The sequence below is a fragment of the Lissotriton vulgaris genome, chromosome 7, assembly GCF_964263255.1.
Source record: "Lissotriton vulgaris chromosome 7, aLisVul1.2, whole genome shotgun sequence".
NCBI lineage: Eukaryota > Metazoa > Chordata > Amphibia > Caudata > Salamandridae > Lissotriton > Lissotriton vulgaris.
The window spans coordinates 311,349,532-311,366,145 of NC_141695.1; the positions used below are offsets into that span (position 1 = coordinate 311,349,532).

General features: G+C 45.1%; 2 protein-coding genes across 2 annotated transcripts in view; one reads left to right on the forward strand and one right to left on the reverse strand.

Annotated features, from left to right (window-relative positions):
• The window catches only part of NOSIP (nitric oxide synthase interacting protein), a 415,999-nt gene extending 405,100 nt beyond the window's left edge, over nt 1-10,899 (reverse strand). Inside the window, exon 1 of the mRNA XM_086930122.1 lies at nt 10,722-10,899. The gene's annotated coding sequence lies outside the window, so the exon portion shown is untranslated. The remainder of the gene's footprint in view (nt 1-10,721) is intronic.
• Nucleotides 1-14,700, forward strand: part of PRRG2 (proline rich and Gla domain 2) — a 231,254-nt gene extending 216,554 nt beyond the window's left edge. The window contains exon 8 of the mRNA XM_086930125.1: nt 14,159-14,700. Within this exon, the coding sequence (XP_086786251.1) occupies nt 14,159-14,186 (28 nt within the window). The 3' untranslated portion in view covers nt 14,187-14,700. The remainder of the gene's footprint in view (nt 1-14,158) is intronic.
• Nucleotides 14,701-16,614: the final 1,914 nt, after the last annotated feature.

The window sequence follows — 16,614 nt, forward strand, 5'->3', positions numbered from 1 at the left end:
AAATCATGGCGCTAACCTGGTCGTGTACCTAGAGAACTGGATCCACACCAAGGTGGCAGAAGAAGGACTCTCTCCCAACGTTGCTCTGGAGAGAGCCCAGAGAGTACCAGCTAGAGCCCCCGCCTGGGAGGCCTCCACTACCTGTGGTGGCACACCTGCTATTCTATAAAGACAGAGGCCGTGTGCTCGGCCAAGCCCGCTTGAAGGGCTAACTTGTAGTGGAAACAACACCATTAGAATCTTCCCAGATTTCTCACGTGAGGTCCAAAACAGGAAGCATCGTACGTGGCGGCCAAAAGGAAACTGCACCAGCTGGACATACAATATTCAATGATGTTCCTAGTTAAACTGAGTGATAATTGTGATAATTGTGGGGGTATTTCTAAAGCGCAGCGTTCGCTCCGAAGGGAGCATCTTGGCGCTGAAATTCCTGGTGGGCCAGTCCTGGTAGCAGAATGAGTTTAGATGGCTGCTTTGGTGTAGTCATAGGAAAGGTTAAAGATCCAAGTCTTTAGAAGTTTTCTGAAAGGTTTTTCGTGAGTTTGTTGTCTTAGATTTTTGGGCAGGTTGTTCCAGGCTTTAGTTGCCAGGAAACTTAAGGTTTTTCCCCCCTTAGTCTTCAAGTTGTACCTAGCGGGGAGGATGAGGTTGTCCTGGGATGAACGGAGGGATCGGTTGGGGTTGTAGTGGGGGAAGCGTTTATTGAGATATTTTGGACCGGATTTGTTAAAAGCTCGAAAGGCGACAATCAATATTTTAAAAAGTATTCTTTTATGTAGGGGGAGCCAATGCAGGGATCTTAAAGCTGTGGAGATAGATGATTTTCGGGGCAGCTTTAGGACCAGTCGGGCGGCCGTGTGAAGAACACTTTGAAGCTTGGACAGAGTAGTCTTTTTTGCCCCGCAAGGAGACCGTTACAGTAATCTAAGCGTGAGATTATGAGGGCTACTGTTACTGTTTTCCTGGCATCGAGTGGAAGGAAGTCGAAGAATTTTCTTAGCGATTTTATTATTCCAAAGCATCGACCAGCTACAGTCCTGGCATGCTGGTCGAAAGATAAATCTGAGTCGAATAGGACGCCGAGATTCCTAGCTGTTGTTACCGTCTGGGGGGGGTGCAACTGAGTCATCCGGCCACCAGAGGGCTGGGCAGAAGGAGGTGATCTTTCCAATAGGGAGGATCTCCGTTTTACTAGAGTTACATTTGAGATGGTTAGTGTCCATCCATTGGAAGACCGCTGTCAAACAGTTCTTGAGGTTGAGCTCCGCTCGGGTTGAATTATCCTCTAGGGGCACGATGAGTTGCGTATCATCGGCATACGATGTTACCGGTATGCCGAATGATTCAATCATGGATAAGAGTGGCATGAGGTAAATATTAAAGAGAAGGGGACTCAAGATGGACCCCTGAGGTATCCCTGAGGAGACCTTCTTCTCCTTGGAGTGGAAAGGGCCAAGAGCGACAGTTTGTGACCCGTCGGTGAGAAATGATTTTATCCAGGATAGAGCGATTTCCGAAATCCCTATGTCCGTCAATCTGCTGATTAGGATGGAGTGGGAAATGGTGTCAAACGCCGCAGTGAGGTCGAGAAGAATGAGAATTGAATTCTTCCTCTGATCTTGCAGCGTCTTAATTGTGTCTGATAGTTCGATCAGAGCGGTTTCGGTCGAGTGTTTAGGACGAAAACCAGATTGTTGGGGATGGAGTATATTATTGGCTTCCAGATAACGTTTAAGTTCTCTGTAGACCAACTGTTCGGTTATTTTTCCCAGCGCCGGGAGGAGTGAGATCGGGCGAAGATTGGTCAGGTCCGACGGGGATTTGTTGGCCTTCTTCATGAGAGGTTTAACTATACCCTTTTTCCACAGGTGGGGGACAGATCCGGTGCGAAGTGATGAGTTAACTATGTCGTTAATGATTGGGTTCACCACATCGATGAGTTGGTGGAGGATTTTGGGAGGACAGGGGTCAAACGGAGAACCAGACTTGCACGCCAGGATGACTTCTCTGGTTTGAGCCAAGGTAACAGGGGAGAAATTATTAAGGCTACCAGCTCGGGATTCGAGTTGGGAGGGCATCAGAGCACCTGAAGTAGTTTGTGAAGGGGGCAAATTTCTTTGGATGGAGACGATTTTGTCCTCGAAGTAGTCTGATATTTTGTCGCAAAAGTCTTGGGATGGGGGGATTTCGGGTTGAAGTGCTTTGGGCTGGGTGAACGATTTTACTATTGAGAACAATGTTTTTTGTTTTTGACTGGACTCATTGATGGCGTTGACGTAGAAGATTTTTTTAGCAGATTTAATTTTGGAGAGGTAAATTTTCCTAAGTTGGATGTAAGAGAGGCGGTCGTCATTGTCATATGTTTTGCGCCATTTTCGCTCTGCTTTTCTACACAGTAGATGAGAGGTAGCCAGATCCGAGGTGAACCAAGGGGCGTTGGTTTTAGTTTTTTTATGAGTTGTGCAGAGACGTTTGGATGGGATCCGAGTTTTTATTTCTTGTGAAATCCAGTTATGAAAAAGGTCAGCGTCAAGTTCGACGTTGCCAGATAAAGTGGGGGACTGAGAATGGAAGGTAGGGTTAAGAGTAAGATTTTCTTGAACCTTTTTCCAGTTGACGGGGTTGTCATGGTGAGGGTTGGTTTTACTGAAGGTTAGTGGGCGTACATTTTTTATATGGAACGGGATCAGGCTATGATCTGTCCATATTTGGGGAACAGTGGGTAGGGAAGTTAGGGGGAGGAAATTAGTGCAGACGCCGTCGAGGGTATGTCCTAGCGAATGAGTAGGTAGTATGACACTTTGCTGGATGTTGAACATTTCGAGGGTCTGAAGGAAGTTGATGGTTTGTGAGTCAGATTTGGACTCCAGGTGTAGGTTGAAGTCCCCGAGAAGGGTAAAATGTGGGTATCTGAGTAAGAAGTGTCCCAGAGAGTCGCACAGTGAATCTAGGAACTCGGAAGCATTACCGGGTGGGCGGTAGATCAGACCTCCTGAGAAGGAGGAGGATTCACTGAGTTTAATTGAAAAGCCTGGGCCTTCTGTGTCTTTTAAGGGATCTAAATTGAACGTGTGACAAGTGAAGGTATTTTTCAGTATAATGGCAACTCCTCCGCCTCTACCTTTCAGTCTGTCTTGTCTGAAGAAGGAATAACCCTGGGGGAGGGCAATGGCTATATCCGGATTGCTGTCTTCCGTTAGCCAGGTTTCTGTTATCATGAGACAGTCAAGATCAGAGTCGAGGATGAGGTCGCGTATGTCTTGGCTATGCTTGCACATAGAACGGGCATTAATCAGACCACCTTTAAAGGGCGGCAGGGAATCCTTGGGGAGGGATAGGGGAGTGAGTACATGGGCTGGGTTTTTGATGGATGACCAGTGACAATGCTTGCAGCTGAACGAGCCAGAGAGGTTTGTTAAGTCGAGTTTGCAGGAGCAGTAGTTAATACCCCGTAATAGGTGTAGGTCGCTAGGAAGGTATCTGATGTATGAGGAGGTTAGGGCAGAGTTTCCTGCGCCTGTCACGGTCTTGGCGTAGACGGGCGCAGACGGGCTTGCCTTAGGCGCTCCCGCTGCGCTTCCTGTGCATGCACATTTCTAACTGGTGCGGGGGGCGTGGCCTATAGTGGGCGTGGCCCGCTCAACGAAAGAGGATAGCGCAACAGCGTTCAAATCGGCTGTGTGCTTGATGAAGGTTTGCTGTTGGCACAGATTACTTTAAAAATAGCAGAGTAAACAAACTAAGTGACACCACACAAATGTTTAAAAACACGATATTTTTCCAATGTTATCGTACCTCCAGCTCCCGGCTTCCGCCTCCTGACTGGGTCAGGGAATTCTGCAGAGCGCTGTTGTTCAACCGCTGGAGGAATGGGACTGGATTGACCAACAGGCACCTCATGATCAAGACAATCCAGGCAGGACAAGCGGGAAAGAGGAATTTACCGCCAAAGGGAGAGAGGAGAAAAGTCTATAGGTGGCCCTTCAGAAGAGGCAACAAAATGAGAAAGGACAGGGTGGTGGCGGCAATAGCATCTTTCCGTGCAACCGGGATGGGGGAGACTCGCTTTCTGGAGAAGAATCTAGAGACTCTGACTCAGACCAGTGCTCCAGTACAGTGGGGAGAGCCAGCCAAGAACTCCCGTCGGTGACCCCAGATGAGCAGATGACATATGAACAGTGGCTGTCATGCAAGTATAGTAGGGGATATCGGGAAGCGGGGGCATATCGGAAGGGCACTGGCAAAGTGGAAATGCATATGCCTGGGACCGCATCATACTGCTTGAACTATGATCACACTGGATTGGGGGAAAGTTCGGGGAGGGGGGAGGGAGAGGGCACTGCTTCATTTCGACCTGTGCGCCTGGATCAACCCCGCTAGAGTTTCATTTTCGATTAGTTTTTGCACACATGTGCAAAGTTTGGATGGGGGAGAGTTTCTCAACTGTCTGGGGTGGGGGAGTTATGAGGGTTACAACGTTTTAAGTTGGGGACACTGCAGGGAGCTCTGGATGAAATATATAGGGCCAAATACTAATAAAGACTGCATGGCTCGTCTCTCGAACAGGGCCTGGGAACAAGGAGAGTTTGGCAGGGGAGAAAAGGAGCAATGGATAGTGGAATGACCTATAACCTCTTGTCCTGGAATTTTAGGGGAATGCATACCATGCAGAAGCGACAAAATATTCTCCCACCTTAACAGACTGGTTTACATTGCTCTACTGTAGGGAACCCACACCCTGGCCTTATCAGGAGCTGTGTTACACCATAGATGGTAAGGACAGGTATACTACACCTCATACTCTGCAATTGCAAGGGGGTATTAGTCTGGATAAGGCCGGGGGTCCCCTTCCAACATACGGGACACAGGGCTAACCCTGAGGTAGACTGGATGGACATGATGTAACAATAGTTAACATATACGGGCCGAATTCAGATCATGTTGCTTTCTTAGATAAGATATATGGCATCCAGGCTCCATTATCCTAGGGGGAGATTTTATTTGGATAGCAGACCCAGCCCTAGATCATTCCCACGCTCCGCTCCAGTACACCCCAGTCTGTAGGGCGGCAGAGGCCTTCAGAGAGTGGCAATCCCGGTGTGGATTGGTGGACACCTGGAGATGCTCACACCTACTAGACCGAGAATATTCTTACCTCTCGCATGTACATGAGCTACACGTACTCCTGAACACTTTCCTGTAATCGCCTGACATGCAAGCCTTAACGCAGGGGGTGGAATACATGACCCGCACAATATCGAACCATAACCTGGTCTTGACAAGGCTAAAATGAGGAATGAAACACCAGACTATCCTTACCTGACGTCTTAAACCTGAAGCGCTAGAGAACCAGGTCTTCCTTCACGAGACTAGGGAACACATAACTTCCTAATTCTCTGACAATTCAACTCCATCACCTCAAGGCTGGCGGAATGGGAAGCCTTTAAGGCTATAATCAGGAAAAGGTGCATGGCGACATCCATTGGGTTCCCCCGGACACTAATTGCAGACGCAGAAAGGGCTGACCGGGAGCTACGTGACACAGAGAAACCAAGACCAGAACGCCCAGTGCTCCTACAGGAGCTCTTGGATGTGAAGGAGGAAGTAGCAGTCCAGGAAGAACTGAGATGTTTCAACCATAAAAAATATATGGAACGCACTCATGCGTAGAGATAAGGTAGGTAGACGCCTGGCTGACCAACCCAGCCCCCAGAGGCAATACCATAATGGAAATAGTTGATCAAATGGGACACCCTCTATACAAACAGACTGGAATAAATTGCAGATTCCTTGAATTTTATAAACGATTATACAAGAGTTTGGGGACTCAAGAAGGAGGAGTGGCGAGGGAATACCTGTCCCTCCTCCCCCTCCGCACCCTGATCAAAGATAATGCGGACCAGCTGGGGACTGAAATATGGGAGCATGAAATTAGGGCTTGCCAAGGTCAAGACCGCTAGAACAGATGGGCTCCCCATGGAGTTTTATGCTACATATGATGAAGTGGCCCCCAGACTAGTAGAGATGTATGCAGCAGCCGGAGAAGAGGGAGTCCTCCCAAAGACCACACATGAAGCATTCGTGATACCACTGCTCAAGCCACGCAAATCCCCTCTAGACTGTGCAGCCTACAGGCCACTGTCAATGCTCAACTTTGTCTTTAAAATACTAAGCGAACTACTGGTGATGCTCCCCTATGTGCCCAGTCTTGTCCGCCCAGACCACGCGGGGTTCATCCCGGGAAGGAACATGACTCAATATTAGGCGGCTCTTATCCATATTAGAGATGAGCGGGCTGGAGGCAAGAGAGGGGGCAAGATTTGCTATAGATATTGAGAAGGCATTTAATAGCCTGGAACGGGGATTTCTCTATGCTGTCACGGAACAGATGGGAGTCGGGCAGGGTTTCATAAGATGGGTGTGCCTGCTGTACTGTAGGCCACTGTCCAGGATGCAGACAGGCTGCATGATATTGGTACAGAAAAGGGGGTGGTGATGAACAGAGTGTCTGAATTAAGCAGACCACTCTTACCCAGTCCAAAGATCAGGGCTTGATCCATCACCGTTATTTATCTCACTGCACCATCCCAGCTCAGAACCTGGCTATATGCAAATCAGTCTGTCCCTGGCCCAGTGCATCATGGGAACAGGGCAGACTAAACTACCAAGCCAATTCTTCACCAGAAAGGAGACAAGCTACCGGGGACCGGTTTCTGGCATTTCAGCCGTCTTCGGCCCGGCTTGCTTGAATCCTGATGATGCAGTGAGAAAGGGACTCATGTCTGAGTATACCCTGCCACACCTATAGTGGCCAAAAACGATACAGAAAAGGTCCATCACCACCCCCTTTTCTGAATTGTTTTGTCCACCATAAGCGTGGAAGGGTATACTCAGATGTGAGTCCCTTGCTCATTGCACCATCAGGATTCAAGCAAGCCGGGCCGAAGACGGCTGTAATGCCAGAAACCGGTCCCCGGAAGCTTGTTTCCTTCCCAGTAAAAGAATTGGCTTGGTAGTTTGGTCTGCCCTGTTCCCATGATGCACTGGGCCAGGGACAGACTAATTTGCATGTAGCCAGGTTCTGAGCTGGAATGGTGCAGTGAGCTAAAAAACGGTGATGGATCAAGAACCTGATCTGTTGACTGGGTATGAGTGTTCTGTTTAATTCAGATACTCTGTCCATCACCACCCCCTTTTCTGAATTGTTTTGTCCACCATAAGCGTGGAAGGGTATACTCAGATGTGAGTCCCTTGCTCATTGCACCATCAGGATTCAAGCAAGCTGGGCCGAAGACGGCTGTAATGCCAGAAACCGGTCCCCGGAAGCTTGTTTCCTTCCCAGTAAAAGAATTGGCTTGGTAGTTTGGTCTGCCCTGTTCCCATGATGCACTGGGCCAGGGACAGACTCATTTGCATGTAGCCAGGTTCTGAGCTGGGATGGTGCAGTAAGCTAAAAAACGGTGATGGATCAAGCCCTGATCTGTTGACTGGGTATGAGTGTTCTGTTTAATTCAGATACTCTGTCCATCACCACCCCCTTTTCTGAATTGCATGATATTGGAGCAGTACCGTGTGGAGAGGGGAACATGGCCGGGGTGCCCCCTCTCCACCTGCTGTTCACCTTGGCCATGAAACCCTTGGCCTGCTTAGCACGAACGGGCGGTAGATACCAAGGCTTACTTCTGGGAGGGCATGCACACCTCATCGCGCTATATGCCGATGATCTACTCTTATTCTTGAAGGACCTGGAGGGGGAATTGCGAGGAGTCAGAGACTTGATGGAGGAGTTCAGGGCCCTGCCAGGGTGACTGGGGGATTTGAGGTGGGAACCTCTCTACCTGGGGGTAAAAATATATAATTCACAACTAGACGTCCAGGAAGGGAACATAGGAGGAGCGTTAAGATCCTTAAAATAGAGGAAGGCCCCCTCCAGAAGGTCATTATATGTCTGTGGTGGGTAGAATCGCCCTGTTAAAGATGGGGGCTCTCCCCAGACTGCTATATTTCTTCACCACACTACCTGTGTGTAATGGCATAGTTTGCAGAACTTGACTCATGCCTATCATCTTTCATATGGGGGACTAGCCGACGGAGAGTGGCTCTGGCAACACTGAAACAACCGGCTGCAGAGGGGGCACTGGCTGTCCCCGACTTCGAATCATATTACTTGGCAGGGCAACTACAGAGGCTTACACAGTGGATAGCCTTGAGACTGACACCAGATACAGAAATAGGGCCCTTCACCACCGAGAGAGACTAACTCTTATGTTCCCTCCTGAGGACTGCGGAAACACAGCGGGAATGCACAGACAAACAAAAAAGTGATACACCGGGCTGGGCTGGGTGTCTTTAGAAGACACAGACACAACAACCCTATTCTCCAGACCTCCCACTGATTACGATCTGAGCGCTGCCGCATGGGGGTCTATGGAGGGGATTAGAGGACTGGATGCAGGCGGAGGCCACCAAATTGGGAGACCTATTCAGCGATGAAGAACTAATACCATTCAAAACAGTTGGAACGGACTGAGACATGCCTCAAGGCCAGTTTTTGCTCCATAGAGTGATTACAGGGTCTTTACGAAGGCTCTTGGAGACGTTCAACTTAGTACCTGACCATCACTCCACGTGTGGATACATTGGAAAGGCGAGAGGCACCATAAAGGTTGTCAGCTGCCTTTACAGAGCAATAGGCAAAGACTCCATCAAACCTTTGGTGACGTTGAGAGGCCATTAGACAGTAGGCCTAGGTATACCCCTAGAAGACAAGTATTGTGAGAACATACTGGATAGAACTCATGGTCTCAAGAAACTATAGTTTTAGACTTATCAGCTTCTATGTCCTACACCGGGTAAACCTCACCCCAAATCACATCAACCGCTACTTCAACAGGGAGGATGTCTGATGCCCACGGTGGGGGGAGCTGGGAGCTGACCTACTACATATGATCTGGAGTTACCAGGGTTTGACTACACATTGGCAGGAAGTGACGACTGAAACAGCTCAAATTATCGATCGGGAGGTTCTGTGTACCATATTTTAGCCAAGCGTGACATAATTACTAGCCGATGGAAAGCACCGGGGGGACCAAGCATTGCTAGGTGGAAACGGGAACTGGAGAAATGGTTGAGCTGTGAGGGCAGGATTCTGCTTAGGGATGCACATAGGGGGCTAGGCAAAATTGAAAGGGCCAGGGCATGGGAGGCTCTGGTGGAGAGTGTGCGACACACTGACCTGTGATCCAAAATTCAACATTTTGAACCCAGTCCTAACCAGGAAGCCCAATACGACAAAGTCCGGAACGGGACTTAGCGCAGCTAGCTGAGGGACCTTGGATTTAGATAAGACAGGAAGTTCACAAGAGGCTCAAAGGAGAGGACTAGTAACATAAGAGACGGGCATTAAAACTTTAATTGACAAGAAGGAAACTGTATGTAGTTTGATATGCAAAATAAGAAAAAAGGAAATACAATGTATTCATTTTTTTAAAGGAATCGCATGTGATTGGTTCTTCCGCTGGTCTGGGGTAGCAAAAAATGATATTGCTCAGGGGTGGGTAAGAGCTCAATATGTAAATCTGTGTATGGAGGTAGAGAATGGTCTACAAGGGAAGGGGCTAGTTTGGGAAATCAGAGAAAATCCAGGGTAGTTGGGGGTTGTATTATGGTTTGGTGCTGGAGGCTGGGGCTCGACCATGGGCCGGCCCATGGGTGAGGGGCAACAAGCAGGAGACACACAATGAAGAAATGTTTATTAGGTCCAAGGGATTGGAACTCTATAAATAAAGCAAGTGTAAGGGGATGGGGGTAGGTAGACTTTAGGGATCGACCTCATGTGTTATTGCTGCAAAAAGTGAATTTGAGATATGGGAATCTATACGACTTCAAGGATGAAATTATGCAAATGTGTTTGTATTTGTTGTAAAATGGCAAATAAATACAAACAATACAAAAATAAATTCAAATTCATTTACGTTTGAAAAAAACAAAGTTATGATAATGCAGAGTTGCTTGGGAGTTACTATGGAAGTTAATTTGTAGGAATCCTTACATTGTTAATTATCCATGTTCTCTTTGTCTTGTACCATTCATACATGCTTTCATGGTGTAATGACCTACTTCTCTGTATGTTTTGCTGCTACTGTCAGTCACCAATCCATTACTTACCACATCCTTTCTCAGGATCCAGAAAGACACCACATTTCACAATACTTACCCAAGAAAGGAATAAACACTGACAACATATAAAACCATTGCTGAGGAGCTCGCAAATAACAAGTCACAACACCTTCCCATCCGAGAGGGTACGCAGCAAATCACAACACCTCCCCATCCGAGAGGGTACGCAGCAAATCACAACACCTCCCCATCTGAGAGGGTACACAGCGCATGCTCCTCCTAGCAATGTATTGGATAGAATAATTAGAATTTAGACATCCCTCATGGGAGCCGATTTCCCTCCCGTATCAACAATTACCCATTAGCGGGGAATCGCCCATCCCTCTGTCAGTACTTGGTAAAAAAGGGTCTCGACCTTCCCTCACATGGAATACAAACAAATTCTATCCAAGGGTTCTTTATTACATGATAATAGGATGACAAAAGTAAGAAATAACTAGACATCACAATAGACATTTGTAGCAATCACCAACACATACATATACGTAGAGCCTGAAAATAAGACATAGTTAGATACAATAAGTACACATGGAACACCTCACCATGATCTTAGGCGTCTTGTCATCTGAAGAAGGGTCTGTCTCTCTTTCCCTCTCTGGTTGGGTAGGGACTCTCTGTTGCACAAACACGACTGCACGTTTGCACTGTGATGTATCACCAGACCGCCAAACCACCAGACTAGCATCTCAGCATCTGTCCCTCTCTCGGACCCCCTTTCTCTAATATAGAACTCTGTCCTCTATCGAAGCTTCTGGGAGAACCCGCCTACCTTTCTCACAAGATTCCTGTACCTTTCCACACCAGGCACCCAACAGCAGCTTGCCAAGCATTTTGTTATGATGCCATTGCGAAGAAAGCACATTCCTCTTGATAAGAACTGGTCTGCTCTGGTTCACTGCCGGTGAACAACACATGTAATCTCAAATATAACCTCTCACCTACAGAGGCTCAGAAGATGGCTGCAGTTTAGAATATGGAATTGCTCAAGCATAGGCCTCTAATACTTGGAAAGCAGAATGATATTAGACCACGTCAAAGCCAATAGGCTAAAGTCCTAATTCACCTACCTTTAAATTACATTATGCACTTAGGGCCATATGTATCATCAAACTATTTTGCATTTCCTAAATAGCAAATTTTAAGGAATCGCTATTTAGGAAATGCAAAATGGTATGTATGAACAAAATCGCTTTTTATTTGCGATTCCTTAAGCTTCCTTATTTGCGAATTCGCATTTTGCGAATTCGCAATCAAGGAATAATTTCCAATGCATTCCTATGGGCCAGGAGGCCCATAGGAATGAATGCAAAATAATTCTCAAATTGCGAATTTGCAATTTGCTAATCGCAATTTGAGAATTATTGCAAGGGTGCAGGGGTGTCTCAAAGACACCCTGCTGCACCCCTGAAAAGAACATGTGTGTGCATATGGCGCACATACATGCCCTATGGGCATGTGTGTGCATCATATGCCACCTTTAAAAATGCCAATTTGTGCATTTCTGGAAGAATTCGCAAGTTACCATCAACTGAAAGTTGGTGGTAATTTGCGAATTCTTAAACAAAATTCGCAAGCTAAAATTGCTACATACATAGCATTTAAGGAATCGCAAATGTGCGATTCCCTAAATGCTATGGAAAAATAAGGAATCGCACAAGTTTGCAATTCCTTATTTTGGGAATGTTTCATACATTCCAAAACGTACAAAACGGCCGTTTGCGAGTCGCAAAGGCCGAAATTCCGCAAATTTCGGCCTTTGCGATTCAAAAACGGCTTGATACATATGGCCCTTAATCCCTAAATATCCACTATGGAGCACATATGTGCACCATCACCAACAACACTGCACCTCGACATCCCATACCTTCTATTTTTTGGCAAGATTATTGTAATGCAAGACCATCCTACATTAAGGCTAAGGTAACATAGCACACTATAGTCAGTACACAACGGTGGTGATCGAGGGTCATCACAGAGCATCAGACCACTAAAGTGGCTGATTCACTACACATAGGGAGTGTTTATAATGTACTGCTCTGCTCCTCTTGTCTAGTGGGATTGGTTATAAAGTATTGAAAGAGGGCTATCAAGCAGAGCTATAATTCTAAGGACAAGTCATGCACTATGAATCTCCATGACAGGAGTTATTGTTTGTCTCCAATTATGAATCAAAAATGTAGTTCTATTTAGCAAAAGCATTCTGAAGTATGGGCTGCAAACCACAAGGAACACACCAAGAGTATTCTTTGTATGTGGTAATTCAAGAACTAAGTGTGTGGCGTGGAGATTGTTCCTGAACTTTGATTGGTTGATAATGATACATGATACATCTGGCCGTCCGATTTTGCTTGCCCCAGCTCTCTTGGAGGCCTGGCTAAAAACTTGGGGGTCTGGTTTGGACAGGATCTTAAGTTTGAAGCACACCTAAAAAAACTTACGGCGACCTGTTTCTTGACCCTCAAGTCACTAAAAAGATTCCTTCCATTGCTCCACAGGGATGCAAAAGAGACGGTTCTGCGTGCTCTGATCCTATCAAGGCTGGATTACGCCAATGCTCTCTTTAGTGGTCTCCCTAAATACCTCATTAACCGAATGCAGATTATTCAGAATGCGGCGGTTCGACTTCTCTTCTCTCTTCCAAAAAGAACTAGCGCATCTGTTTATCTCCGAAAGCTCCATTGGCTTCCAGTGGCACAGCGTATTGTGTTTAAATCCTTGGTTCTGGCCTTTCGTGCCCTGCACCAACAGGGACCACAATATTTGCACAAAAGGTTCATTTTCTATACCCCTCGCCGAGCACTTCGATCAGCTAATCTCCTTCTGATGGACATGCCTAAATTCAGATATGTGAGATTGGGTGGTCAGTCTATTTCTGTCCAAACAGCCCGAGCCTGGAACACCCTGCCGCTCTCTCTGCGAGCGACACTGATAGAATTTAAGAAAGGATTGAAAACCCACCTTTTTAAACTCAGCATCTAGCTGTTTTTCCTCTCTCTTTGGTTTGGCTCTGTTTTAGCTCACATATCGCGCCAGGATACTCTGTAGTAGCAGAGCGCGTAATAAAATATTTTATACATACATACATACATGACAAGCTGTTTAATCAAAATTGAGCTAATAAATGGGAGAGCATTATTTCCATAAATTCTTAAGGTGTTAAAATTATACCACGTGAATGGAATTATTCATAGTTGAAAGAGCTGAAGATAAATAATATTTGAAGTTAAAAACTACAATTTGAATCTTTTACAATTCTCATTTTGTAAAATGTAGAGGATTTTAGCTGGCATACCTTGCCATAGTACAGTATAAGTGCTTGGGAAAGCTTCCCTATTTGAATTGATAATGGTGTTGCTGAATGGGAATAGGTGCATTATTCAAAAATGTGGCTGACTATTTTGTTAGAGGTTTAAAACATGGAAGAATGTGAGTATTTCAAATGTAATGATTAACTCAATATTATAATGAGTAAATTAGATTTTGCTCAATAACGTTTTTTTCTTTTATGTGGTATTAATCACCTGGATGAAATGGTTTTATTTTTAAAGTTTTATGAGACATAGTTCTTATAATCATTGGCAAGCTAGAAAGACTGGATAAACTAAATCTACTCTTAATTGAGTTCATGAATGTTGAGCTTGGACCCAACATAATGCTTCACTTCGATAATAGCCAAATAATGTACATGCAGTATTACTTGTGTCTCGAGTGCTTTTGTTTTGAAGAATGAAACTGAAAAAGAGTAGGAAATGTCTAATCGGATTAATGCAGCCGATCCGGTAATTTAGGTGCAAGCAAAAGATTAAAGGTTTCAAGCCTATCCCTCTGTAAATGACAAATGCATAATTTTGAGCTGGATTTAAAGACTAAAGTTCGGAGTGTGTGACTTGTAACATCTCATTGTGTTGTTGCAATTTGTCATCATTCAGCAGGTTTGTTCTGACAGCATTTGTTCTTTCTCCTTCCACATACTCTGTAGGGGTTCCACTCGTGCCGAGCCCAGCTGAAAAGGACAGCAGCGAACAGTCTGTTGGAGAATTGATTCTGAGCCAAGTGTGCTAGAATCACTAAATGTTAATCTGGGTGTGTGGTACCAACAAAGAACCAAAGAACTTATATTTTATTTCATTTTAATCTCTGGGACGAAAACCACAAATATGCCTAATTCGAAGGAAGCAAAGCAACTCCTTTGACCCCATTGGTCACTTCTGAGGACCAGGATACACTTACTTGGACAATGGCATAAGGTGGATCAAGGTGCTTCTCTGTGTGGCATGCACACTTGTTCATTGTGTAGCAGTTTAGTACTATGCACAGAGGCAGGTGGTCCCTGTTGCCTCATGTTGCACATGGGCAATGGTTGATATTTATCGTGCTGTGGGAGTAACCTGGGAAGTATTCAATGATCCGTGTGCGTTGCTTCAAATTCCAGAGGAAGTGACCATTGCTCTCATGGAACCAGAAGACTGTCTTAATTTACTTTCATTTTTAAATAAAACTATTTGGTACATTTCTTAAAAATTGGTCTGGTGTACTACTTTTGTGGTATTCTTTGTATATTTACATTGTTTAGGCTCTTGGTAAACTTAGGAAAAAGCATTCTTCTACAACTGAGAGCTATCGCTGGTTCAGAGGTTGAATTTATTTAATGAAAATATGTTGCAAAATGTTTTATTTGGTAAATATGATGTTATAGCCTATTGTAAACATCACAAGTCATAGTTTATGATCATGTGGCCCCTGTTTCCTCCTCCCTGGTGAGTTATATGACAAGGTCATGTACAGATGAAAACATATTATTTAAGTTTTCTTCTGATTACTGATTATTTATAATGGCATGCATACACAACAAATGAACAGACTTTACAATTAACACTTGTCATTGTTTATATAAAGTCATCTTTTGTGGAAGGCAGCTGCCTACCCAAACTACACAGATAGTCCTTGCACCAATTTCTCCGTACCTCATGCAAGTATAACTTTTCTTTTCAGTTTATTTGATTTGTATTAAAAGATATTCAAATAAATATAAACCTGAAATCATTAAAATATTAGCTAGATCAGCACATCAGTTCATGTCGTTGTAGGAGTGAATTCTGAAGACATTCTGATGTTAATATTGGGATATGCAATTTATCCTTTATCTTGTATATGATATGACCTTTGGAGACAGAGTTAGTGAATGGCATCCCGGTGTCTTGGAGTAGGTTGTTTTCCATTCTGTGTGTGGAGCAGTTAGCATTCCACCAATGGGAGTGGTTAGGAGGGTCTTCTCAATGTTCAGTGATTTATTGGATTGGTACATTTGCAAGAAGGTCTAGTAGTTTGGTATCGTATATATTGAGTAGGTTGATTGAATGTAGAGAGAGCAGAAGAACAAGTTACCTTCGGTAACAAAGTAGCTGGTAGAGACTAACCACAGATTCCTTAACTTGTGAATTCTCTCCAGGCGTCAGACTGGATTTGGGAAAGTTTTCTCAGCAGTACTTCTGCGCGCTGGGGGGCAGTACTGTATGGCTTCATATGACGTTGACTCCTGATATGACTTCAGTAGAGCCATATAAGTCCCCTCCGGCACGCTGACATCAGCTTCTTCTGTGAAACTTTCCGCGCAGAGACGCATAGAAACTGGCTGTGGAAACTGTGTTCTAAAAAGAGGAAAACATTCTTAGAACAACAAATAAAAAAGTGAAAAGAAAGGTAAGATAATACCAGAGAAGACCCTTGAGGAAAAGAGCAAAACGTCAATAAATGACAAATCATGTAGGACAGTGCGGAGAGGCGCATGACACAGTATACAAGAAAAACACTTCTTACTCCCTTAACCCTATACCAGAAGGGAAGGATGGAACTCCTTTGACCGTATACCAAGAGGAGTGGGATTAATGCAGCCGATCCGGTGATTTAGGTGCAAGCAAATGAAGGTTTAAAGCCCATCCCTCTATAGATGACAAATGCATAATTTTGAACTTCATATAAGGTCAAAGAGACCAGATCAGCAGTTATGGAGAACCCCGCCTTAAACAGAAGTAGAATAAGGAAAAAAGGGGGGGAAGAAATCTCCCACGCCAAAGGTTATAGCATCAGTAAGTAAGTGAACCAAAAACACCAAAACCGGACCTAAAGGTCATTCACAGAGCAGGGAGGATGGTCGGGCGTTAAGGAATCTGCAGCTAGGTGATGTCTACCAGATACATCGTTACCGAAGGAAAGTAACTTGTTCTTGTGATAGAGACATCTAGCCACAGATTCCTTAACTTGTAAATTAGATACAATAGCCATAATCTTCAGGAGCAGGGTCTGTGGCCAATCCCACAATAGGTCCAGGAGGCTTGGCTTACCAAGCTTAAGATTGGCCACACCTCAGTGGGGAAGGATAAGGAAGAGAGAGAGAGAGAGCTCTCTTCTAAAGGTGGTAACAACCACAACAAAATT